The sequence below is a fragment of the Podarcis gaigeae genome (assembly GCF_964106915.1).
Source record: "Podarcis gaigeae genome assembly, chromosome: 13".
Taxonomy (NCBI): Eukaryota; Metazoa; Chordata; class Lepidosauria; order Squamata; family Lacertidae; genus Podarcis; species Podarcis gaigeae.
In genome coordinates this window covers 45,181,918-45,208,768 of record NC_139689.1, presented here as the reverse complement: position 1 = coordinate 45,208,768, position 26,851 = coordinate 45,181,918, and the positions used below count along the sequence as shown (strand labels likewise).

General features: G+C 46.0%; 1 protein-coding gene across 1 annotated transcript in view; it reads right to left on the bottom strand.

Moving 5' to 3' along the window:
- The window catches only part of ACE (angiotensin I converting enzyme), a 69,493-nt gene that overhangs the window by 29,353 nt on the left and 13,289 nt on the right, over positions 1-26,851 (bottom strand). The window contains exons 2-10 of the mRNA XM_083709052.1: positions 21,462-21,629; positions 15,102-15,195; positions 13,780-13,923; positions 12,195-12,386; positions 9,416-9,513; positions 8,385-8,557; positions 6,711-6,934; positions 4,515-4,659; positions 305-403 (exon numbers count right to left, since the gene is read on the bottom strand). Of these exons, the coding sequence (XP_083565178.1) occupies positions 305-403; positions 4,515-4,659; positions 6,711-6,934; positions 8,385-8,557; positions 9,416-9,513; positions 12,195-12,386; positions 13,780-13,923; positions 15,102-15,195; positions 21,462-21,629 (1,337 nt within the window). The remainder of the gene's footprint in view (positions 1-304; positions 404-4,514; positions 4,660-6,710; positions 6,935-8,384; positions 8,558-9,415; positions 9,514-12,194; positions 12,387-13,779; positions 13,924-15,101; positions 15,196-21,461; positions 21,630-26,851) is intronic.

Genomic DNA, 26,851 nt, shown 5'->3' with positions numbered 1-26,851 from the left:
TTACTTTCCAGGCAAAACTAAATTATATTAATTTAACCAATATATATATTGAATTCCCATGTCATATTACAACTTTTTAGCCCCACCCATTTTGGGAATTCGAAAGTTGAAAAATTCAACACGTCCTTCTCTACCACCTTAGATCAGAACCTTCAGGTAGTTCAACACTGTAGAACATTGCAACATACTCGACGTTCCATGATTAATGAAGGCATATACACCAGCCTCACTCAAGAACATCAGTGAAGCTCACCATGTTTCATTTACACATTCCACATTCCCCAACTCTTTCAGCTCCCAGTACCTGATATAAGGTGTGTTGCCAGGTATATGATATTTAGCACCAGGGTCGAAGTTGGTTTCATCTCTTGCAATAGGAGGGCAAATTCCCTGGTATTTTGTTCTGGAGAAAAGTCAGCCATGTGGGCAGAGAAGAAACGGAACAGCATTAGCACAAGTCTCTAGAAATGAAGAAGATTCCAGCTTGTTTGTTCTTAATCTAGATTTGATGCTGATCATGGGTATGCCGTTTATTATTTATATTTATTTATTCGTCGCATGTATATACCACGTTTATCTTCCAAGGAGCTCAAGGTGGTGTATTTGGTTCTCCCCCCCCCACCCCATTTCATCCTCACAACAACCTTGTGGGAAGGCTGCCAACTTCCCAAGACTCTGGGGCCTCTCCCCGGTGGTCCTCCCTGCCTATAAATCTCCTTCAGTCCAGAGAGACCGGGATAAGCGACCCCTGCCTCCTGAGAGGAGCACACTTTACTTCTTGCATATGATAGCAGAAGAGTCAATTGTAGTTCTAAACTACTGTACTTTTTGCTCTATAGGACGCACCTGACCATAGGACGCACCTTGTTTTACAGGGGGAGAACAAGGGGGGAAAAGGATCCCCCTCTCTGCTCAGCGCCCCTTCAGCGAAGCGGCAGGAGAAACAGCGCCCCTTCCATTTCTCCTCCCACTTTGCTAAAGAGGCACTGCACAGCTCTCCCTTTCTCCTGAAGCCAGGAGAGTCTTGCTCTCCCGGCTTCAGCAAAAGGAACCCGAAGCCTTCGGAGCACAGTGCAAGTTCCCACTGCACTCCAAAGGCTTCAGGCGGCTATCCCTGAAGCCTGGAGAGTGAGAGGGGTTGGTGCGCACCGACCCCTCTCGCTCTCCAGGCTTCAGCGAAAGCAACGCGAAGCCTCCGGAGCGTGGAGGGGGCACTCCCTCTGTGCTTCGGAAGCTTCGTGTTGCTATCGCTGAAGCCAAGGAGCCTGCATTCGCTCCATAGGATGCACACACATTTCCCCTTCATTTTTGAAGGGGGAAAATTGTGTCCTATAGAGCAAAAAATACAGTATTTTATTTTACAGTCTATATACAGAGAATCCGTCAGCATGTCTGTGCTCTTTGAGCACCTGCATCACAATCAGAAGTTAAAGTAACTTCCAGCAGTACTGAGACTTCCTGTCTCACGCTCTCTCAGACACTAACATGATATAAACAAACATAGTATTACTGCTGGAGAAGCACGGATGGATAAAAATCCTAACAAAGAGATGGCGATTGGCCCAAGGTCACCCAGTGACCTGAGTGAGGGACCTGACCTGAGTGACCTCATGGCTGAGTGGGGATTCGAACCCTGCCTTCCCTGGTCATAGTCCAACACTCTAACCCAGAGTTTTCTGAACTGTGTGTTGCGACATGTTAGTGTGTCGGCTACAGTGTGTAGCTCTGTCACGCGAATGCTCCCCATGCTCCTCCTGAGGCTAGAAAGGGTTAGCTTAACCTCCAGCTTGCTAGTCAAACTGAATTACCGTGTCGCAAAATGATGCAAAACTGAATTACAATCATATCTCATGTTACGTCCACTTCATGTTTCGTTCGTTCAGGTTACCTCCCGCGGCGACCTGGAAGTACCAGAAAGGGTTACTTCCGGGTTTCGCCGCTCACGCATGCGCAGAAGTGCAAAATGACGCAACGCGCATGCGCAGAAGTGGCGAACTGCAACCTGCGTGTGCGCAGAGACGCCACTGCGGGTTGCGCTCTTTTCATGTTGCAAACGGGCCTCTGGAACGGATCCCGTTTGCAACCAGAGGTACCACTGTAACTGTGTCGCAAAATGATGTATGTGCAAAAAGTGTGTCACCAACTTGTAAAGTTTGGAAAGCTCTTGTCTAACCATTATGCCGCACTTGGCTCTCTTGCCTTACACCCAGTTGCCTTGCGCCCCTTCTTTTCTTTCCCCCCCTAAAATATATTTATTACTTTTCCAACAATTTAAACACTACAAAAAAAAAGAACAATACAATACAATACAAAAACACCACACAACACCAACACATCAAACTAACAAAACAAAACAAAAACAATTCGAAACACATCAAACAATTTCAGCATCCTATCCCTCATTCACTTATTTCCGCGACCTCCTCACACCTCCCTTTTTGTATTCCACTTCTGTTAATTGTTTCAGCAATTCCTTTCCATCTCCCTCTGTTTTCAATCCTATAATTATCTTAACATATTCTAACCTTGTTTTTCCCCCTTTAATACATTAACAATCTATCTGTACCTAGTTCCTTATAACATTTCTGCCAAAGCCATATAACTTCATTCCACCATTTTTCTAAAGCTCATTCATTTTACAATATTTCTGTAAATAATCTTTAATTTTTTTCCCAATCTTCTTCCACCGACTCTTCTCCCTGGTCTCGGATTCTGCCAGTCATTTCCGCCAGTTCCATATAGTCCATCAACTTCATCTGCCATTCTTCCTGGGTGGGTAAATCTTGTGTCTTCCAATACTTCACGATGAGTATTCTTGCTGCTGTTGTTGCATACATGAAAAATGTTCTATCCTTCTTTGGCACCAACTGGCCGACCATGCCCAGGAGAAAGGCCTCTGGTTTCTTCTGGAAGGTATATTTGAATACCTTGAAAAATGTTCTATCCTTCTTTGGCACCAACTGGCCGACCATGCCCAGGAGAAAGGCCTCTGGTTTCTTCTGGAAGGTATATTTGAATACCTTGCCCCTTCTTCCTCTGTCACCGCATCATGGATTACTCCGCCTCCACCCCACATCGTTGCCTGTTTGGGAGTGCCTGATGTGATGACATCAAGCCACCCATTTTCCTTACTAAGCACCGCAGTTTATGAACTGAAACTCATGTCAATCAATGTCCGATCAACATGTATACAGGTGCGTGCATTTCTCTCCTCCTCCAATAATTTATATTTTTCTCAGACCATCTTCCTATCTGCTAGTGAGAGAGGACCTCACTCCATCATGGGCTGAGCAAGATCCAGCTGCTCAGCCCCACTTCCTTGCCTCAAGAGATCATCAGTGGACTGCTGCCTAGTAGTCTGTTCCTGACTTGAATATGACTTTTATAGGGAGCGGGTGGCGCTGTGGTCTAAACCACTGAGTCTCCTGGGCTTGCCGATCGGAAGGTCAGCAGTTCGCGTCTGCACGATGGGGTGAGCGCCCATTGCTCTGTCCCAGCTCCTGCCAACCTAGCAGTTCGAAAGCACGCCAGCGCAAGTGGATAAATAGGTACCACTGCGGAGGGAAGGCAAACAGCGTTTCCATGCGCTGTGGCACTCATCACGGTGTCCTGTTGTGCCAGAAGTGGTTTAGTCATGCTGGCCACATGACCCGGAAAGCTGTCTGCACACAAACGCCGGCTCCCTCGGCCTGAAGTGAGATGAGCGCCGCACCCCATAGTCAAGATGACTGGACTCAACTGTCCAGGGGTCCTTTACCTTTACCAACCTCTGTAGGTTTGAGGATTCTTTGGGAAACTGCTTTGAAAACCTCTCGGGGTTATAAAGTGGTACCTCAGGTTAAGTACTTAATTCGTTCCGAAGGTCCGTACTTAACCTGAAACTGTTCTTAACCTGAAGCACCACTTTAGCTAATGGGGCCTCCTCCTGCTGCTGCGCCGCCAGAGCACGATTTCTGTTCTCATCCTGAAGCAAAGTTCTCAACCTGAAGCACTATTTCTGGGTTAGCGGAATCTGTAACCTGAAGCGTATGTAACCCGAGGTACCACTGTATAAGCAATATAACTGATGGCTCCCTTGGCCAATAAAGCGAGATGAGCGCCGCAACCCCAGAGTCGGTCACGACTGGACCTAACGGTCAGGGATCCCTTTACCTTTAGCTTTAACTGAATAAATTCCTGAATATTTTTCCTTCTTAACTTTGCGTATACTCACACAAACTCATACATTTCTTTCTCTTTCCCTCTCCTGTCTCTGTCTGTCTGTCTGTCTGTCTGTCTGTCTGTCTCTCTCTCTCTCTCTCACACACACACACACACACACACAGAGTTGTTGAGAAGATATATGGGTCCCTCAAGCAAACATGGACTTCCTCCTTCCCAATTTTGAAATTCAGTCCTATCACCCGAAATCAGCTCCCCTCACACAGTTTCTTGAAACAATGGCTTCCCTTGCTCAGACATTATGGCAGCTCTCCACCCGCCACAGTTGCATTGCTAAGGGGGGGGGGCTTTACCTCAAGTACCACCAGTCATAGTTGTAGCGGTTGGGAGGGGTGCGCCCACTGAAGACATTCCATCGCCACTGGTCTATCAAGTAGCCAAAGGGCAGGAAGGCGATCTTCTCCAGGGCCATTTTTAATAGGTAGTTGATGTCGCTCTCTGCAAAGAAGAAGGGAAAGGGGAAATAAGACTCAGAGCTGGAATAAGAGCAGAATAAGTACTCTGTAGATCTTGTGCCACAAGTCAAGAGCAGAGTAAGCAGCTTGAGATGACCTGGGCAAGTGACCCACAAGCCTTGGGGCACAAAGACCTACCTGACTTTATAGGAAATTCCTTTCCAACCCAACGGATGGCAGCAGTCAGACCTTGAGCATGCACAAAGCTGCCCTCTGGGTTGCCCAAGGGGAACAGGTGTGGATATGAAGGGCTCCCCAATCCCTAACAGCAATAAAGAGTGGAGAGCAAATTTTGGGTTTCAGTCTAGGTCTGGCATGGCCGAACTTGGCCCTCCAGATGTTTTGGGACTACAATTCCCTTTTTTCTATTTAAATTTTATTAACATATAAAACACATACATATACATTTACACAATACATATACACAACACACTACCTTATTTTCATAATATAAAACATACCTACATTACTCTATATAATACCTACCTATACTGTACATATCAACATACCTACACACATACCCCACACGGACACCCACCAAGTGACTTGACTTCCAGCTGTTCTTGTCACGCTACTTTATTTTTCCAACTAGCTTAAACACATTTAATTATTTCTGTAATCTCTTCTTCTCTCTTGACTTTAACTCTCCTTTCACTCTAATCGTTTTCTGGATTCACTCAATAATTTGCCAGAAATTCTACTTTTTCCACATAAATTTTGATGTATTCCTTAAAGATAGCCCACTCCTTATTCACTTTTTGTACCATATCTCCTCTTATCCTCCCTGTTAGTTCGGCAATATGGAAGTATTCCATCATTTTGGATAACCAGTCTGCTTTAGTTGGGACGCTGCTGCTTTTCCAATTTTGGGCAGTCAATAACCTTGCTGCCGTAGTTGCATACATAAATATTGGTCTGGCCGTTCTTTTTATTTCCTCTGACATGATACCTAGGAGAAAGGATTCTGGGGTTTTTTCCAAATGAAAATCTAAACATCTTTTTCAGTTCGTTATATTTTCCCAGAATCCCACTATCTCTTTGCACTCCCACCACATATGTAGAAAGGTTCCTGTCCTGTTGTTGCATCTCCAACAGACATCACTACAGTTTTTATACATTTTTGCCAGTCTGACCGGGGTCAGGTACCATCTGTATTGCATTTTCATTACATTCTCTCTTAAATTATAGCATGCTGTAAATTTGATATCTCTTTTCCACAGCCATTCCCATTGGCTCATCATAATATTTTCTCCTAAATCCTGGGCCCACCTTACCACCACTGTCTTCACTTGCTCCTCCTTTACCTCCCATTCTAGGAGCAAAACATATAATTTGGAACTATGTTTACTTTTAGATTGGATTAAGTACTCATCCAGTCTTGAAATTTCTTTTTCAAATCCTTTTTATCTTTTGGCAATCTCTGATTAATTTGAAAATATTGCAGCCAATCGTTCAAATATTTTTTAACTTCCTTATATTCCTTATACCTTATATGTTGCCCAATTGTTATTCGTATTCTTTCTCTTTACAGTCATGATTTCTAAGGGTGAGGTCCACCAAGGTGTTTTGGGTCCTAGGATCCCTTTATATTTCATCCATATTTTATACAATGAATTCCTTATAATATGGTCCATAAAACCCTTGTGGACTCTCACCTTTTCATCTATTAGGTATGCATGCCATCTAAATTGAGTGCCTACTCCCTCCAGATCTAACACATCAGTGTCCTTTAACTTAATCCACTCCCTGGGACTACAATTCCCATCATCCCTGATCACTGGTCCTGTTAGCTAGGGATGATGGGAGTTGTAGTCCCAAAAAACATCTGGAGGGCAAGTTTGGCCATGCCTGGTCTAGGATCTTCTCTTTCTTCTTCAGCAGCTGGGAAGCCCTGGAGTGATACAAGTCTGGCTCCACGTCCCAAAAGCAACTAATCTCAGCTGGAAACCTGACCCTTGAGAAATGTCCCATCAACTCTATCAATTACTTATTCACCACAGTTCTCCTACATCACCCACAGTGCTCAATGGTTACCTATATCCTCAGTGGCTTCGTCAAGCAGCCCAATTTTCTTGAGGTGGGTGGGGGTGGAGACGGACAAGCCCATGACATCGCCAATGGCTTCATGAAAGCCAGGGTTGGCCCCACTGCGGAAGGAGATGGGTTGGTCCTTGTACTGCAGGTAGTATTCAATATGCCCCATCTCATGGTGTACTGTGAAGAGCTGCTCCATGGTGACGGTTGTGCACTGCTTTATCCTGCAACGTATGGAGCAGAAAGGTGAGGATGCAACATTGGTTCTGTTAAAACGCACCAGTTGAGCTAATAGGGCACCTGCTTGACAGACTGGAAGGGTTGTTCCTGCTTCCCTTTTATACACGGAGTCCTCAGAAGAGTTGAAAAGGAAGTCCCTCTTCAGTTTCCCTGCACAGGGCACTGAGCCAAGGGGGTGCTAAGCTATCATCATCACCCTATATTCATACAGGTACCTATTTAGAATATCCATTAAAAATACAGTGGTGCCTCGCAAGACGAAATTAATCCGTTCCGTGAGGCTCTTCGTATAGCGGTTTTTTCGTCTTGCGAAGCAAGCCCATTGACAGCTTAGCGGATTAGCGCTATTAGCGGTTTAGCGGCTTTTAGCGGATCAGCTGTTAAGCGGCTTATCGGCTTAGGAAAAGGGGGGAAAGGGGGGGGGAAACCCCGCAGGAACTCGCAAGACATTTCGTCTTGCGAAGCAAGCCCATAGGGAAATTCGTTTTGCGAAGCGCCTCCAAAACGGAAAACCCTTTCGTCTAGGGGGTTTTCTGTCTTGCGAGGCGTTCGTCTTGCAGGGCACCACTGTAGCAACTGCACCAAAAGGAAATACAGTCATACCTTGGGTTGAAGTTGCTTCAGGTTGAGTGCTTTCGGGTTGCGCTCCGCAGCGATCCGGAAGTAACAGAACGCGTTACTTCCGGGTTTCACTGCTTGCGCATACGCATATGGTCAAAATGATGTAACACGCATGCACTGAAGCGGCGAATTGCAACCCACGCATGCGCAGATGCAGGTTGCGTTTACTTCAGGATGCGAATGGGGCTCCAGAACGGATCCTGTTCATATCCAGAGGTACCACTGTATTGTGAGAATAAGAAGTATTTGTCCTCACTCAGGGCACCTTATTACCAAGGTCTGCCCTTGCCCTCTTGTCAATATAGAATTTAAATTGTTTAAAGCTCTCACAGATGTAATCCTTGGAACACCAGTCCTTCTTGGTAGCTTTGCAAGGGATTCAAAAACGACTTAACATATTAAGTGTTCCCACACACTATAGTTCCCAGGGTTTCCAGGAAAGATTTAGCAAACAGAAAAGGTTTTCAGAACTGGTTTATACATTTAGTAGATTTATCACTGATACACGCTATAAATTTAAAGCACATAGAAGACACATGACTTCCTCCTAAGACTCCTGTCAACTGCAGTTTGTTAAGGGTACTGAGATCTGTAGCTCTGAGAGGAGGAAACTAGTACCTATTATCATTATTCATTTCATTTCTATACCGCTTAAATTGAACCACATGTTGTTACTAAAACTGGACATTGATATTTTTCCCAAGACCTATGTTTCTTTAAAAGGACCTGCATAAACGCATTCTGTGGTTCTCTTCCAAGAAGGCATTTGGTTCCCCCTTTCCAAGACAAGGCCCTTTCACATGCAGTAGGCACCTGAAATCTTTGCGGTTGTAGAAGTCCCAGGCCGACGCATGGCACACCACCTCTCGGCCATCTGTTGGCTTCTCCAGCATAGAATCCTTCCAGAATTCAGGTGGCATCTCAATCATGCCAAGTGAGGTGAAGAATGCGTCCGCTTCCTGGAACATGCGCATTACGTTCCAATTCTAGGAAAGAACCCACCCCACAGAATGAGATAGCATGCATTTTCTTGGATCCAGACATAGCCATGCTTAATGAAATCAGCAGGGCTTAAGTTTTTGTTTAGTCGTTTAGTTGTGTCCAACTCTTCGTGACCCCCTGGACCAGAGCACGCCAGGCACTCCTGTCTTCCACTGCCTCCCGCAGTTTGGTCAAACTCATGTTAGTAGCTTCGAGAACACTATCCAACCATCTTGTCCTCTGTCGTCCCCTTCCCCTTGCACCCTCAGTCTTTCCCAACATCAGGGGCTTCAGCTGCTGCTAATTCAAGCCCCACTGATTTCAATGGATCTACTATTCTAAGCATGGTAAGTTGAGATTCAACCCGTAATAGATAACAATACAGGCGTTCTCTTGTTGCGAGTACTCATTGTTCCCCTAATGTGTGCACTTATTCTGCAGCATCTCACTGCAGAATGGCAGCAATACCACCCCACCCTCAGTGATGTTTAGGTATGTACCGTATTTTTTGCTGTATAAGACTCACTTTTTCCCTACTAAAAAGTAAAGGGAAATGTGTGTGCGTCTTATGGAGTGAATGCAGGCTGCGCAGCTATCCCAGAAACCAGAACAGCAAGAGGGATTGCTGCTTTCACTGCGCAGCGATCCCTCTTGCTGTTCTGGCTTCTGAGATTCAGAATATTTTTTTTCTTGTTTTTCTCCTCCAAAAACTAGGTGCGTCTTGTGGTCTGGTGCGTCTTATAGAGCAAAAGATATGGTAGCTGTTTTCACTCGCAATCCCTACTGTCTATATGAAGGCTGCAGTCAAAGCAGCAAAAGTGTAAGAAGAAAATCGTATGTAATAACAACACGGGTGACCTTACTTGCTGCCTCATAGTATTGGTGACATCAAGGTTGGGCTTATTTGGGTAAGGAATCATCATATCGTAAATGTTGTTCCATTGCTGGGCCCACATGTTACCTGCAGGGGGCAAAGCAGCACAGCTTAGCTTGAGACAAACAGCCTTTTCCTACCATAAGGAATAATAGCAAGAAGAAGAAGCTTATGATGCAATATCACCGGGAAGTTATATTTGTCAATTTTCCACATTTGGGGCATGGAAGGAAAAAAATAACAACTGTGGTTTTCTTCCCAAGTCTTGTTAGACCCCATAGGGCCATTGACGATATCACATTAATTATGTGGAGGCAAGCAGTGTGCACTTTTTTAGTTACCGTATTTTTTGCTCTATAAGACTCACTTTTCCCCTCCTAAAAAGTAAGGGGAAATGTGTGGGCGTCTTATGGAACGAATGCAGGCTGCGCAGCTATCCCAGAAGCCAGAACAGCAAGAGGGATTGCTGCTTTCACTGCGCAGTGATCCCTCTTGCTGTTCTGGCTTCTGAGATTCAGAATTTATTTTTTTCTTGTTTTCCTCCTCCAAAAACCAGGTGTGTCTTGTGGTCTGGTACGTCTTATAGAGCAAAAAATACGGTATGTTATTAGTAGCTGAGGGTGGGTAGTCTGAACAGCTTCAGGACTATGGGGCAACCATGATAGTTTCCCTGGTTTGCAGATCATAGAATTGTAGAATTAGAAGGGACCCCAAGGATCATGTAGTCCAGGCTTCCTCAAACTCGGCCCTCCAGATGTTTTGAGACTACAATTCCCATAATCCCTGACCACTGGTCCTGCTAACTAGGGATCATGGGAGTTGTAGGCCAAAAACATCTGGAGGGCCATATTTGAGGAAGCCTGATCTAGTCCAACCCCCTGCAATGCAGAAATATGCAGCAGCCCCTTATGGGGATCGAACCTGCAACCTTGGCACTATCAGCACCATGCTCTAAACCAGTGTTCCCCAACCTTGGGCCTCCAGCTGTTTTTGGACTACAACTCCCATCATCCCTCGCTAGCAAGACCAGTGGTCAAGGATGATGGGAATTGTAGTCCAAAAACAGCTGGAGGCCCAAGGTTGGGGAACACTGCTCTAAACAACTAAGAAACCCAGGCTGCCCAAAGATCCAGAAAGACTGGCAGCACCTACTCCAAGGCTTTTATGAGAGTGAGAGATTATGATTCTTGTGAACATTGTTCTCCCACCCTTTGGAAGATGCATTTTGGAAGCACTGCCTCAAACTCATAGGGGTGCCACAGAAATAATGTAGTTGGGTCAAGAGAGCGGTGGACTCAAAAAGGTGGGAAGCCTCTGGCCTAGGCTCTGGCAACCTCTAGGTTGTGTTATTGCAACACATTATAAATGGGGCTACCTTTGAAGATGGTTCAGAAACTGCAGCAGGTGTAGAATTTGCTGTCCAGATTGTTGACCAGGACAGGCAAAACTTACACCAATTCTTCCACAACTGCACTGGCTACGAATTAGTTTCCAGGCTCCATTCAAAGTGCAGGGGAGCTGTGCAGGACCCCAATACATCAAGGACCACATCTCCTCATACAAGTCCAACCCTTTGATCATCATCTGTGTGCACAGGTCTGGAGGGTGGCAATGTGAGAATAGGCCTTTTCAGTGTTGGCTCTCCCCTTGTGGAATGTTCTCCCCATACGGAGGGCTCTGCTGACTACTGACTGAGCTATGATCCCATAATCTTTACCTGTTTTTAGGTGCATTTCCCCACCCCCTTTTTACCTGGACTTTTAGCCCTTGATGTGATGGTGTATTGTTGTTTTTTAAAAGCATTTGTGGCTTCTTGTAGTGGAATAGGATCTTTAAGACCACACTTTTATTGCTATAGATGTTGGTTTTTAAGGTTTTTATTGGTATTGTTTGTTGCAATTGGTTTTTTTCTATTTCAGTTGTGTTTGAACAGTGATACCTCGGGTTACATACGCTTCATGTTGCGTGTTTTCAGATTACGCACCACGCCAAACTCAGAAGTACCGGAACGGGTTACTTCCGGGTTTCGGCGCTCACGCATGTGCAGGAAAACTAAATCGTTCCTTGCGCATGTGCAGAAGCGCTGAATCGCAACCCGCGCGTGTGCAGACGCAGTGCTGCGGGTTGCGAACGTGCCTCCCGCATGGATCACGTTCGCAACCCGAGCGTCCACTGTACAGTGGTGCCTCGCAAGACGAAAAGAATCCGTTCCGCGATTCTCTTCGTCTAGCGGTTTTTTTGTCTTGCGAAGCAAGCCCATTGACGGATTAGCGGATTAGCGCTACAGCGGTCTAGCGGCTTCTAGCGATCAGCTGTTAAGCGGCTTATCAGCGGATCAGCTGTTAAGCGGCCTAGCGGCTTAGGAAAAGGGCGGGAAAAGCGGGAAAAAACCCGCGGGGACTTGCAAGATGTTTTCGTCTTGCGAAGCAACCCCATAGGGAAATTCGTTTTGCGAAGCGCCTCCAAAACGGAAAACCCTTTCAACTAGCGGGTTTTCCGTCTTGCGAGGCGTTCGTCTTGCGGGGCACCACTGTAAATCGCTTTGGGTCACATTTGTGAGAAAAGTGACTAGATCATCATCATCATCTCTAGCACTGATGAGACTCAATTGAAATGGACCCTGTTCACTCTTAGGCATGGCAGCTTCAAGCAACCCAACTGGTCAGCCTGTGTAGAGTGTGGCAGGACACTTCATGCCTTCAGAAATGAGCCATCGTTATTTTCTCTAGCATGACCTCCACTTCATCCCCTTTTTATTGCCATCTTACCCAGTAAGTGAGCTGGAATGGGGCCTTTCAGGTTGACGTACGTAGGGCCGTAGCGCTCATACAGTTTCCTCCTGACAAAAGCATGCAGGTTTAGGTAAAGGGGCTCCAGCTGATGATAGAGTTGCTCCAGGTCATCCTCGAAAGTTGGTGAATCATACCAGGAACGCCAATAGTCACCGGTATCCTTGAAGCCTGGACGCCAACAAGAGCACAGAACCCAAAAGAAGTCACATATGCATAATCTCAACACAAGGTTGGAGAATCATTCCCCCACCACATCATATACCCATGTTGTTCAATGTCTATCTGTTCTTAAGGCACAGAGCACACAACCACAAACTGAAAGCCAATTCACATGATCATTTTTGGCATGGTTGCTGTTAAGTTGTGGGTGAACATATCAGACGACACAGCGGTTCTTCAGACAGCTCTTGTTTATTCACAGGCCAGAACAGAACTGAACTGAAGGGTTCAGCCAGCCTGCTTATATAGAGCTCCACTAGAATGCAACAGTAACCACTTTCTGTAACTATCCAATCACTGAACGTCACTTTCAATCCCTTATTTGCATAACTATCTACAGTATCCCCCTGCTGGCCCAGGGTGAGAACTTCAGTACATAACAGTTGTGTGGCGGGGTAAGTCAAAATTCATCGTTGCAGTGATGACCCTCTCCTAACCACGTTGACACATGCTCACCATTCCCTCAAATATTTTCAAAATGGGATGGAAATCAGTTGAGAATGTGTGTGCTGAGGTAACACACCATAAATCATCAGATCACAGTGGCTTCATTCTGGCATTGCAGACCCATTCTCCAAATGGGTCTTCTCTTCGGAAACATGGGGAATACATTTTTGAAAGGAGGGCAATAGGGAGAGCTACAATATTCAAGCTTTCTCTGAAGCTTTCAATCACCTTTTTTGCCTAAGGTAAAATGCCCCAGCTGCTTGCAGCTTTCTTCGTAAGGTGGTCTTTCGATCCCATGAGTGGCCCATTTCCTATTTCCACCCCCCCCAATCCATATTGGTACTATACCAGCTGCACTGGCTCCCGGTGGAGTACAGGATCAGGTTTAAGGTGCTGGTTTTAACCTTTAAAGCCCTATACGGCCTAGGACCCTCGTACCTACGGGACCGCCTCTCCTGGTATGTCCCACAGAGAAATTTACGGTCTGCAAATAAAAACATCCTAAAGATCCCAGGCCACAGAGAGGTTAGACTGGCCTCAACTAGAGCCAGGGCTTTCTCGGCCGTGGCTCCAATCTGGTGGAACACTCTGTCACAAGAGACTAGGGCCCTGCGGGACTTGACATCTTTCTGCAGGGCCTGCAAGACAGAGCTTTGGTCAGGGCGCAGCCTGACCCCCTCCTCTGGCAATCTGCACAGAATTTTGCTTGATGGTTGCCATTAATTTGATTTTAATTTAATTTTATAATGAATGTTTTTAGAATGTTGGACTATTTTGATTGTTGTTAGCCGCCCTGAGCCCAGCTTCGGCTGGGGAGGGCGGGATATACTGTAAATAAAATTTATTATTATTATTATTATTATTATTATTATTATTATTATTAAAAGCATCTCACCATCCATTTTGTAGGCCTCGTTGCTTAGTACAACAAATTCCTCATACTTGGGCCGCTGAGGATTGCCAGCTGCGTTGTGCCACCCTTCCCAGGCATAGAGAAGTTTCCTGTAATTGCGAGAGGTGGCCATGATGTCCGTTATCTCTGAGAAGTGAGTGCGGGAGAAGAGACCAGAAACAAAAAAACAAAAAAAACAAACACAGACAATGGTCATAGGTTGAAAAGAACCCATTTTGTGGGTGATGTGCCTCATCGTAAGGGCAGTGCTATTTATTCAGTATTATTGTTCATGGACAAAGGAGTCCCCTCCCCTCCAGTTTGGGGCTATTTTTGATTCAGTGGTAGATTGAGAAGCATCTCAACAGCACTAGTTTCTGTCTTTCAAATTGGGAAACACTAATTCTGGGTTTGCTGGCAGCTGAGCGCTTGTAACTTCTCTCAAAAGTGCCCTAGTTTTTGAAATGCAGTGGTACCTCGGGTTGCATACACTTCAGGTTACATACGCTTCAGGTTACAGACTCCTCTAACCCAGAAATATTACCTCAGGTTAAGAACTTTGCTTCAGGATGAGAACAGAAATCGTGCTCCGGCGGCGTGGCAGCAGCAGGAGGCCCCATTAGCTAAAGTGGTGCTTCAGGTTAAGAACAGTTTCAGGTTAAGAACAGACCTCCGGAACGAATTAAGTACTTAACCCAAGGTACCACTGTATGTAAATCTTTGGACACAGCTGCTACACATAATTTCTATTCTAGCCCTTATCAATGTACAATGATACATTTGGTGGCAAAGTAAATGGCTGAAACACATTAAAGGAAGACATCATTTTTAAGGGCTCCAAATCAATCAGGCTCTTCAACTCTTGCAGTGTCAAGAGTTGTGGGGGCAAAATGGTCTTACACTTGAAAAATAAGCATACTGTTGAACAGGAGTTGAGAACTTGTGGGTCTCTGAGTGTTTTAGGACCACAGCTCACACTATCCCTCACTGTTGGCTGTGTTAGCTTCCTAGAGTGGCTAGGAGTTGGAATAATAATACAACAACAACAACAACAACTCGATGGCCACATGTTCCACAAGTGCTGTAGAATATGAACCAAGACAATCTGTGGCATGATAAGCACCACATAAACATCAAAGCAATCATGTGAGATTTTATGCCACTACAATGTCACAGTTACCTGTGACCATGGGATTTGTGGTATTTCTGACACAGCCCTCAGATCTCAACAAATCACCTCCCCCTTGAGGTGCTCCTGTGTTGAAAGCAATCACGTAGATTGGGGTGTGGGAGGGTCACGCTCATGAGAACAGGAAGATACACACCTGGTTCTAAAGCCCAACAGTTGGAATTCTGATTTGGCAGACATACTTTGGAAGTGGAGTAGATATTGTCCATCTCACTCAGAATAGTGTTATACTTAGAAAGGAAAGAGAAATAGTCCAGGTTAGTGTGATAGTTCCATACCTGCTAGTTCTAGTTACTCCTTTTCAGCCCAGCCACAGTGTCACCCGTTCCACACCTCAGGTCTGCTTTGCACCCTATAATCTATTACAGTTTCAACAAAGAATGGCTGCCTGCTGGTAATAGCAAGGACACCCAGGGAGGCTGCCTCAAACACAGGCTTCCTGAGTAGTGTTCAAAATTATTTATTTTATGATGAACTTGAAACTTAGGTGTCTGTAGCCAGCCAAGTCAGGAAGGGGACCAAAAACACCTTCATTTCCCCTGTAATCTCGCATTATTGAAAGTACAAAACTATTGAGCGAGTCCCTTTAGTTTCAGCATAAAAGCCTGCTGTTCTCACATGACTTTGATGTGGCGATGCTGCCTGCACCATCAAGACCCTGATCAGGCCACGCTACACACCATGGAGCGAAAGTCAGGACTCTGGTGTTTTTACCACCTGGCCAAGGCAGGTCAAAGGAACAAGAGGAGGCAGGCCTGAAATTCAAAGTGGGCTGGGAGAAAATGGGAAATGCAAAGTGGGTGGCAGGGGGCAGTAGAAGTGTACAGAATCAACCCTTCACAGTTTAAAAAGCGATGGGAGGGGAGGGTGCCGAGCAAGGACAGATAATGGCGGAATTTGGAAAGGAGGAGGCCAGCATTGCATTGGCCTTTAGGGCAGAGGTGGATTTTGGGCAGTGCGACACTTCCACCACACTGGGCGCTGCAACTAAGACATAGTGAATTGAGCAGAATGGAAGACAAGAGGCATAGGGGGTGCTCAGTTTTGGAGTCTCTGAAATCTGAAAGGTCAAAGTCCGCCTCTGTTTAGGGTAAGGTATATATATATATATAGAGAGAGAGAGAGAGAGAGAGAAGAGGTATATATGTAAGAGGTATATAAGAGAAGGTATATAAGGGATGTGGGTTGCGCTATGGAATAAACCACAGAGCCTAGGGCTTGCAAATCGGAAGCTCGGCGGTTCAAATCCCCGTGATGGGGTGAGCTCCTGTTGTTCGGTCCCAGATCCTGCCAACCTAGCAATTCGAAAGCACGTCAAAGTGCAAGTAGATAAATAGGTACCACTCCGGCGGAAAGGTAAATGGCATTTCCGTGTGCTGCTCTGGTTCACCAGAAGCGGCTTAGTCTGCTGGCCACATGACCCGGAAGCTGTTTGTGGACAAACGCTGGCTCCCTCGGCCTATAGAGCGAGATGAGCACGCAACCCCAGAGTCATCCGCAACTGGACCTAATGGTCAGGGGTACCTTTGCCTTTATATAAGAGAAGAAAGGAGCTCTGGAAAAAAAATATGGCACAGTGGAGGGGGAATGGAATTGTGTTAGGATGAGGGCTGATTGCTGGAAGAAGAGATTGTGAAGCGTGCCTGCATTCAGGGCACATGTGAATGTGAAAGAGAGCAAAAGGAGTTAACAAGTGCTTTGATGTTAGCTAACCATCTCCAGTAGGTATAATAGGCTTTCCCAGCCACTCTGGGCGGCTTCCAACAAAACACTAAAATACAATGACCTATTAAACATTAAAAGCTTCCCTAAACAGGGCTGCTTTCAGATGTCTTCTAAAAGTCTGGTAGTTGTTTTTCTCTTTGGTGGGAGGGCGTTCCATAGGGCGGGTGCCACTACCAAGAAGGCCTTCTGCCTGGTTCCCTGTAACTTGGCTTCTCACAGCGAGGGAACCGCCAGAAGGCCCTCAGCACTGGACCTCAGTGTCCGTTCAGAACGATGGGGTGGAGATGCTCCTTCAGGTATACTGGACCGAGGCCATTTAGGGCTTTAAAGGTCAGCACCAACACTTTGCATTGTGCTCGGAAAAGAGGTCAATTAGAGCAGAAGGGTTCATAAGGTGCATTGCAGCCAATCATCTGGGACATGTGGGCCTTCTTGTTGGCTGTGTCTTTCATTAATAAGTAGTGAAGGGCCAACTCGCCAGGATCTGGGGCTGTGAGCTCCCATTCTGCCACACTCTTTGTGCCTTTTCAGTGCAGAATCCCAGATGGCCAGAATGCATATTTGGTACCACTGGCTGATGGTGTGCTAACAAAGCTGAGCTAGTCCCCAGAAAAGCTTGGCAGCAAAGCTTTGCATGCAGAAGGTTGCAAGTTCAACCCCTGAGATCCCCAATTACGGCTGGGAAGGAATTCTCCTTGAACCCCTGGAAGACTGCTGCCATTCAACACCAACAATGTGTAGCTCAGTGGTCCGACTCACTTTAAAGGCATCTTCCAATGCTCCTCTACCACTGAGTTAAAGTTAAAGGTAAAGGTACCCCTGCCCGTACGGGCCAGTCTTGACAGACTCTGGGGTTGGTGCGCCCATCTCACTCAAGAGGCCGGGGGCCAGCGCTGTCCGGAGACACTTCCGGGTCACGTGGCCAGCGTGACAAAGCTGCATCTGGCGAGCCAGAGCCGCACACGGAAACGCCGTTTACCTTCCCGCTGGTAAGCGGTCCCTATTTATCTACTTGCACCCGGAGGTGCTTTCGAACTGCTAGGTTGGCAGGCGCTGGGACCGAGCAGCGGGAGCGCACCCCGCCGCAGGGATTCGAACCGCCGACCTTTCGATCGGCAAGTCCTAGGCGCTGAGGCTTTAACCCACAGCGCCACCTGCGTCCCCGTGAGTTAAAGTTAGTAAAAGACTATTTATATAAAAGACACCAAACAAAAGCCACTTTGGTAGAATTCCTAGCTTGCAGATGTACTCTGCTATGCAGCTGTTTATTTTATTTTTAATCTTTCCTTATATCAACTCAAAAATAAACAAAGTTCAGATTGGTTTTCCATTCACAAAACAAGCTTTGGATGGGTTGGGATATGTTTACCCTGAAAGTACAAGGAACAACTTTATGACAGTTTCTTTGGGGGGGGGGGAGGCAAAATGAAATATTTGTCATCATTGCAACTACAGTCTCAGCTACAGTTCCCATGTTTTTTTAGTTTAGTTTTTGTCTTTTTTAAAAAAATCAATTCCACAAACTGGCTTCTTGCCATGGGAACAAGACTGGCAGGAGTAAATTAAGCTCACGGATTCTTCCTTATCAAGCAGGAGAATGAGGAGTAGGGTTTTTTTTTGGGGGGGGGGGTAATTTGTTCTTTCTTGGCTACAACTAAGCCATCTTAGCTGTGCCCATATAGGAACAGCAGGAAGATAATATTCAAATCCAGCCCTTTTCGAATAAATGGCAGAGCTTTATCTTGTTTGAAAATAAAAACAACATCAATAATAACAGCCCCCGTGAAGTATGCTAGTCGTAACTAGAATAGCTGACAATTCTTTTCCATCCTCCCCCCCCAAAAAAACCTTATAATGAAAGTTTTTCTAGGTAAAGATATAAAAAAGAGGAATAATAATATGCTTTCCTTTAACGTATGATAGAATGTGCTATCTTCACACACTGTTTGCTCCCTTATTTAAGCTTGCATTGCTTTGTAGTTATTATGCATACAGAAATGTGGGAGAGGGGGGAGCAAGGCTGATATCTGATGCCCCCCAGCCCTTGCTCTGCCATCCCAAAGCTGGAGAAGTGGGAACCTGGGCTTTGGGAAGGAGGCACGAAGCTCTGCAGGGCCCTAGAGGCCTCCCACCTCCTTCCCAAAGCTTGGAAAGCACTATCTAGGCTTTGGGAAGGAGACGGGTGGACTCTAGGACCTGTCAAAGCCTCACGGCTTGGGAAGGCAGCGCAAGGGCTTGAAGGGGCCATCAAATGTTGCCCGGGGCCACCAGGAAAAGGCCTTGCGGGTGGAATGTGGCCCTCAGGCTGTGTGTAGGATCACCTTGATAATACAACATGTATCTTAGGAATGTAGACTGGTGGATTTATGGGAAAGTAGGGACGCGGGTAGTGCTGTGATCTAAACCACTGAGCCTAGGCTTGCCGATCAGAAGGTTGGCGGTTCGAATCCCCGTGACGGGGTGAGCTCCTGTTGCTCGGTCCCTGCTCCTGCCAACCTAGCAGTTCGAAAGCACGTCAAAGTGCAAGTAGATAAATAGGTACCGCTGCAGCGGGAAGGTAAACGGCGTTTCCGCGCACTGCTCTAGTTCACCAGAAGCGGCTTAGTCATGCTGGCCACATGACCCGGAAGCTGTACACCGGCTCCCTCGGCCAATAAAGCGAGATGAGCACCGCAACCCCAGAGTCGTTCGCGACTGGGCTTAACTGTCAGGGGTCCTTTACCTCTACCTTTCTAGGCATCTATAACATGTTGGCATGCAAAAGATAATGCCCCTTTTTTCTTCTCTCTTTTCTTTCCTGTTATAAATTGAAGGGACATGGGTGGCGCTGTGGGTAAAACCTCAGCGCCTAGGACTTGCCGATCGCATGGTCGGCGTTTCGAATCCCCACGGCGGGGTGAGCTTCCGTCATTCGGTCCCAGTTCCTGCCCACCTAGCAGTTCGAAAGCACAATTAAGTGCAAGTAGATGAATAGGTACCGCTTTCTAGCGGGAAGGTAAACGGCGTTCCGTGTGCTGCTCTGGTGCCAGTTCGCCGGAGCAGCTTCGTCACGCTGGCCACGTGACCCAGAAGTGTCTGCGGACAGCGCTGGCTCCCGGCCTCTTGAGTGAGATGAGTGCACAACCCTAGAGTCTGTCAAGACTGGCCTGTACGGGCAGGGGTACCTTTACCTTTAGCTTAACATGTTGGCATGCAAAAGATAATGCCCCTTTTTTCTTCTCTCTTTTCTTTCCTGTTATAAATTACATTTTTCAAACTTTCAAACTTTTATTTAGCAGTTGGGGATTTTGCAACGAACCAAACAGTTAATAATAACATGCTTTTTAAAAAAAGCTTTCTTTTTTCGTTTAATAAAAATGATTTATTTTTTTAAGGAAAAGAAATCCAGTCCGTTTTATGTTCCCATATTCTGCTGATACATACCGATAAATTTACGGCAACAGCATCCCATTTGGATCGGGACCCTGAGGCTGAGGAAATGATGCATAAACGCCGCAGCTATTTTCCCACTGAAAATCACAACTCAAAGCTGCTGTTTGCCCATTGGGGAGAACTGTTAACCACTGCTATGCTGCCACAATTGCTAAAATTTAGAAATGAGGGACCACCTAGTTTGACCTTGGATTAAAACAACAGGGATTTCTGTACAGGTCAGGGATGATGGTCAGATCATTCTATCCACAGAACTCAAAAAAAGGACTGAGGGACTCTCCAGTTTGAAGCAACATCACTGTGAAATTGCTTTACATGCTCCACTAGACTAGTTGGAAAGAATTAGCTGCAGAACACTAAGAAGAGGCAAAGAGGATGGATTACTAGCAGGAGGGGATAAGAACTCCTTTGAGCTCTCGCTCTCTCCTTCTTTGGCTTGGCAGAATTTGCTGCTAAATGCTTCACTTATCTCCATGGCATATTTGGGAAACCTAGCAGGAATTTAGCCTCCCTGGCCAGTCTCTCCAACACAAGACGCTAGTCCTCAAGGGCAGCCCTGCAGTAGCTTACATACATTATTCGGTCTCTCCCTCCAACCTTACCATGACTTTTAGATGCTGCATATGAACTGAGATGAAGAATAACACAAATGGCTCTTTAGGCGGAGACTTCAACACCAGGCTGCAAATGCTATATCCCCTGACTTTGGAGTTAAGCCCTGTTGAGCCTAATGGGACTTCTGAGTAGACCTATCTAAAATTGCACTGTTAATGTAGTTTGTGGAGTCCCAAAAGGCTGGAGCTGGAACATACTTTACCTTACCCCAGCAGATAATCAGCTTCCTCAGAGACGTCACTAGGAATTTATTTATGTATTTGTAGTTCATTTATTTTAACAAAGTATATACTGCTTAAGGGACGCTGGTGGTGCTGTGGGTTAAACCACAGAGCCTAGGACTTGCCAAACAGTAGGTCGGCGGTTCGAATCCCGGCAATGGCGTGAGCTCCCTTTGCTCAGTCCCAGCTCCTGCCAACCTAGCAGTTCGAAAGCACGTCAAAGTGCAAGTAGATAAATAGGTAGGAAAGGTAAACGGCGTTTCCGTGCGCTGCTCTGGTTCGCCAGAAGCGGCTTAGTCATGCTGGCCACATGACCCAGAAGCTGTACGCCGGCTCCCTCGGCCAATAAAGCGAGATGAGCGCCGCAACCCCAGAGTCGTCCGCGACTGGACCTAATGATCAGGGGCCCCTTTACCTTACATATACTGCTTAGTATGTAAGCCTGAATCATCCATACCCACCGCGCAGGCGTAGACTCCCTTTGTCTGGAGTTGTGTCCTTACCCGTTGCCGTTTATCCATGGGTAGGTTGGAGGGTCCCAGGGTCTGGATGGATCTGACGATTTCCTTCAGCTGAGGATCAGTGAAGTTCTGCCAGATGTTGCCGAAGCTCTCCTTTGCTTTCTTCCCCCAAATCTCTGTGAATTCTTGCTCCTTCAAAGAGGCTGCTACCTGCAAAGGGGTGGTGGTGGAATACATAGATACAGGTAAGCACATAGTTCTGGGCACCTTCAACAGTCCATCTTGGTTGGTCCCAGACAGACTGGCAGCCACCAAAACCTTCACACTAGTGCTGTGCTGAAATCTGCCCTGCAGTTTCTGAAAGGTCTTGCAAAGCAGCCATTTCCTTTTTGGGGGTTGTTTTGGTCTCATCCTCAATACATTTTAGAATTTCTTCAGACTTCTGATAGAAGCAGGGTTTTGAGTGTACCGTATTATTATTTCAAGGAGGTCAAGCGTGGCAGGTGCATTTTTCCTCCGCCGCTTCCCTGGCTGCCCACACGTTCTCATCTGAAAATGCCACATGGGAAGGAATGATCTCATGCAGTATGTGCACCTGGGAGGGCTGCAGGGTGCAGACCACTGGCAAGCTGATTTGTAGGGTGGGCGAAAGGGTGCTCCAGAGCACCGCTTTGCCACCCCAAAAGTAAAGTAAGTGCAACAAAAACCCTGCACCTGGCTCATGAGAATTTCACTAAAATATTCTCCCCCTTCTGAAAAATTTTAATTGCAATTTATTGTCTCATTAAATAACTGTGTGTGTGTGTGTGTGTGTGTGTGTTCAGCACACCACTGCCTGCCATTACTGCATTTTTCAGCCCTTAAAAATCAGGAAAGGAGATTGTGGTAGCTCCATTGTGCTCTTTCCTGAGGATAGCAAAAGCACAGTGACAGAATCATAGAACTGTAGAGTTGGAAGGGACCCTGAGGATCATCTAGTCCAACCCCCTGCAATGCAGGAATATGCAGCTGTTCCATGCAGGGATTCGAACCTGCAACCTTGGTGTTATCAGCACCACACTGTAACCAACAGAGCTACAGTATTTTTCGCCCTATAGGACGCACTTTTTCCCCTCCAAGAATGAAGGGGAAATCTGGGTGCGTCCTATGGGGCGAATGCAGGCTTTCGCTGAAGCTTGGAGAGCGAGAGGGGTCGGTGCGCACTGACCCCTCTTGCCCTCCAGGCTTCAGGAAGACATCCGCAGCCTGCTTCCCAGAGCGTCGGGCGCCCTGAAAGCAGAGCGACCGGCACTTCGGGAACACATCCACAGCCTAGGCAGCACTGCGGGAGTTCCCCGCAGGGCTCCCCACGCTGTGGATAGCAGCCTGCCTTGAAGCAGAGCGCCCCTCACGCCGGGCATACATCCGCAGCATGGGGAGCCCTGCAGGAGTTCCCCACAGGGCCCCCCACGCTGCAGATAGCAGCCTGCCGCCCGGCGCGCGGGGCACCCTGAAGCAGAGCGCCCCGCGTGCCGGACAGACATCGGCCAGCCCCACAAGCTCGGGGGACAGCAGGGAGGTGCAGCGCCGCCATCCCGCTGTTCCTCGACCTGGTTTGGTTTCCCCGACCTGCTTTTGGGGGGGAAATAAAGGGGAATTTTTTTTCCTTTATTTCCCCCCAAAAAAACTAGGTGCATCCTATGGGACGAAAAATACAGTAAATGTTTAGTTTTGGCTGGCTTTGAAGCACCTATGGGTGCTGGCAGTGAAGCTGGGGAATTTCATTCTCTCCATTATTATTGCAGTTTCAGGTTTAAACCAACAGCACACTTTTTAGACATGGATCTTCCACAATATTTATTTATTATCAACATTACGTTTTCAAATTTTGCAAGAAGGCCTTTCCATCCAACAATAACCAATAATTTACAATGTAATAAGTAAAAGCTTTCTCACATTTAACAGAGACTATACCCTTCTGTCAGTATCTTTTCTGAAATTTTGAAATATAACAGCAAAACGGTTGTTATTTTTATTTTTTTATAATAAGGGGTGAATCTGTTATCACCAGAATCCTCCCTTCTTTCCCCCTGTAATACTTTTAAATATATATTTTTAAGAAGCCGAAAAGAGAGCAGTAGCAGCATAATCTGCCAGATATAGTTCTCATCACAGATCAAGGAGTTAGGGAGTAGGAAGATCAGAAGTGCCCCCACGTCCCCAGGGACTGCCCAGAATAACCCAAAACCTACAGCTGGAGGAAGCCCTTATCATAAAAGAAGTAGATCAGATCAAAACAGGTGGTGTGGGTGAATTGTACAGATGCAAACACATTAAAAAAAATTATTGTACACTCGGTTCTAAATGCACATTTCACTCCATCTGAAGATATGTATGAGCCAAGGCAGAAATGTGGACAGCTTCCCACTCCCCACCCCCTGAAATGAATAAATGAGGGCTCTATTTATAGTAGTGGTACCTCAGGTTACAGACACTTCAGGTACCACTGTAAGCCTTTTGGATTATCACTTTGATCCAGGACTCTGTCCTAGACCCTCCTGCTACAAAACACCTCAAGAGTTCCCCTATACAGTGGTACCTTTGGTTACATGCTTAATTTGTTCCCGAGGTCCGTTCTTAACCTGAAACTGTTCTTAACCTGAAGCACCACTTTAGCTAATGCGGCCTCCCGCTGCCGCTGCACCGCTGCTGCACGATTTCTGTTCTCATCCTGAAGCAAAGTTCTTAACCTGAAGCACTATTTCTGGGTTAGTGGAGTCTGTAACCTGAAGCGTATGCAACCTGAAGTGTATGTAACCCAAGGTACTACTGTACTACCATTGTAGCTTCCTAGTTTATTCCACACTAGTGATTTAGTCTGCAACCACTTGCTTGTTATGTGGAATCCAGGCAATGTTACGGCCAACCTGCTGCATTTAAATTGCTGTGGCTGCTGTTCTCCTCCCATCATTTTCAGGCCTATGGTGATGATTCCTACCTGCCTCTCCCCCCCTCCTCCCGCCAATGCAACTGCGGCGCCAGCTTGTATTGGAGTTTTTATATAGCGTAATTTTTTGCTCCACAAGACTCACTTTTTCCCTCCTAAAAAGTAAGGGGAAATGTGTGTGCGTCTTATGGAGCGAATGCAGGCTGCGCAGCTGTCCCAGAAGCCAGAACACCAAGAGGGATTGCTGCTTTCACTGCGCAGCGATCCCTCTTGCTGTTCTGGCTTCTGAGATTCAGAATCTTTTTTTTCTTGTTTTCCTCCTCCAAAAACTAGGTGCATCTTGTGGTCTGGTGTGTCTTATAGAGCGAAAAATACGGTACTTCTGTCTCTAATTGCTTCCTGTTCAGGACGGCGTTGCATTAGTGCCGTTGACCATTAACTGGTTAGTTCCTGTTCCCTGCAAGAGAGTGGCTTGATTTACTGAGGTTTTCCTTTTCCTTTATTAAAGTGTGAAATGACAGTATTTCACCATAAAATAAAAAAAGGAAAAAACAATGAGAGGGAAAGACTGTTTGAAGCTCCCCACCCCCACCCCAAGGAATGAGATCTTACTAATTAAAGGACAGCTCATCACTAATGCCATGCCACTTTAACAGGAAGCAATTGGAGGCAAAAGCTGCAAGGAGGAAGTGTTTAATCAAAGTTGCAGGGTGCTGCTGAATGCTATTTGCTTTTGACTAGGGATGGTGTAGAAATTTGATTCAATCTGCTTTTAAAGATGAATTGCATTTTCCAAAACAGGAAGAGAAAACAAACCACAGCCGTCCTTTGAAATCTCCGGTCAAGTAACGTGTACAAAAAGGCATATATTAGTGAAAATTACATACAACAACCCATTATATTAAGAAAAAATGGTCTGCAAAAATATGTATATTAGACAAAATTACATACAAAATATGTAAATTTGGAGAGATTTGCACTAAAATGTGGATGAATTTTCATGAGGTTTTGTTTGTTTGAATGGCAAACTAATGTGGAAATGTGAGCTTAAGGTTGGAACAATGAAAAATAGAGAGAACCCAGAATTGCCAATTTCACCCATCCCTACTTCTGAGTAAACAGGATAAAAGGATCACCGTTTTAAATTCCACTTCTAGCTGACAACAGAAAGGGAATCAAATCAGCTGTAACCTCTAGGTCTGGATACCTCAAGGATATGAAAGAATAGGTCCTCAAAATGTAACAAGAAGTCCACAAGTGTAAGAGTTTCCCAATCTCATACAAAAACTGCATGCTAGAGTAAACTGAAGTCCAGGAAAAATATAGCTACCAAATCAGAAGGTGGTGGATGGATGCTAACTTTGTAACCAGGAAATGTGCTTCCTTGCAGATTAGGAGGCAATTTCCAAAAATAACATGCCACTTCGTAGGGAAAACAAACTCCCAATGTAGCAGGTAATTGAGAGTTACGAAACAACAAACAGAAAGCCTGAGCAGAAATATGGGCAAACTGTGCCAAAAATAAATAGAAAGGAAATCCTGTGTACCAAGCCTATTTGCATGCTGAAATCCATCAGTTCCAGTACATCATTTTTTGCTTAAGATAAGAGTGTTCCCTCCTCCACCAGAGCTTTGAAAGGCTAGGGTGACAGAACTGAAGGATTCCAAGAAAATAGGGATTTGTGGCAGAGCTGCAGTCTGCAACCACACTAATTACTGAGCCTATGACCACATTTCCATCTATTTATTTGTTCCATCGCATTTCTAACCTGCCCTTTTCCCATAAGGTCCCAGGGTGTGTTACACAAAATAAAAATAACACAATATTAAAATCTACTTTGGCCCACCTCATGAGAAGAGTAGACTCCCTGGAAAAGACCCTGATGTTGGGAATGACTGAGGGCGCAAGGAGAAGGGGACGGGATGGATGGACAGTGTTCTCGAAGCTACGAACATGAGATTGACCAAACTGCGGGAGGCAGTGGAAGACAGGAGTGCCTGGCGTGCTCTGGTCCATGGGGTGACGAAGAGTCGGACACGACTAAACGACTAAACAATAACAAACAAAATCAGCTGGGGGTGGAATTAACAGCCATATTTCATATTTCATATTTCAGCTTGTTTCATAAACCTAAACAATCCTGTTGTCAACTTGCCGTCTTTCCCAGCCAGACCTCCACCCCTGAAATTTTTTTATTCCCAGCCAAAGCCAGCCAACAGTCCATAGAGCACACATTACAGTGGTACCTCGGGTTACATAAGCTTCAGGTTACATACGCTTCAGGTTACAGACTCTGCTAACCCAGAAATAGTGCTTCAGGTTAAGAACTTTGCTTCAGGATGAGAACAGAAATCGTGCTCCAGCAGCGCGGCGGCAGCGGCAGGAGGCCCCATTAGCTAAAGTGATGCTTCAGGTTAAGAACAGTTTCAGGTTAAGTATGGACCTCCGGCACGAATTAAGTACTTAATCCGAGGTACCACTGTATCTGGGCCATGTAGCTGTGCC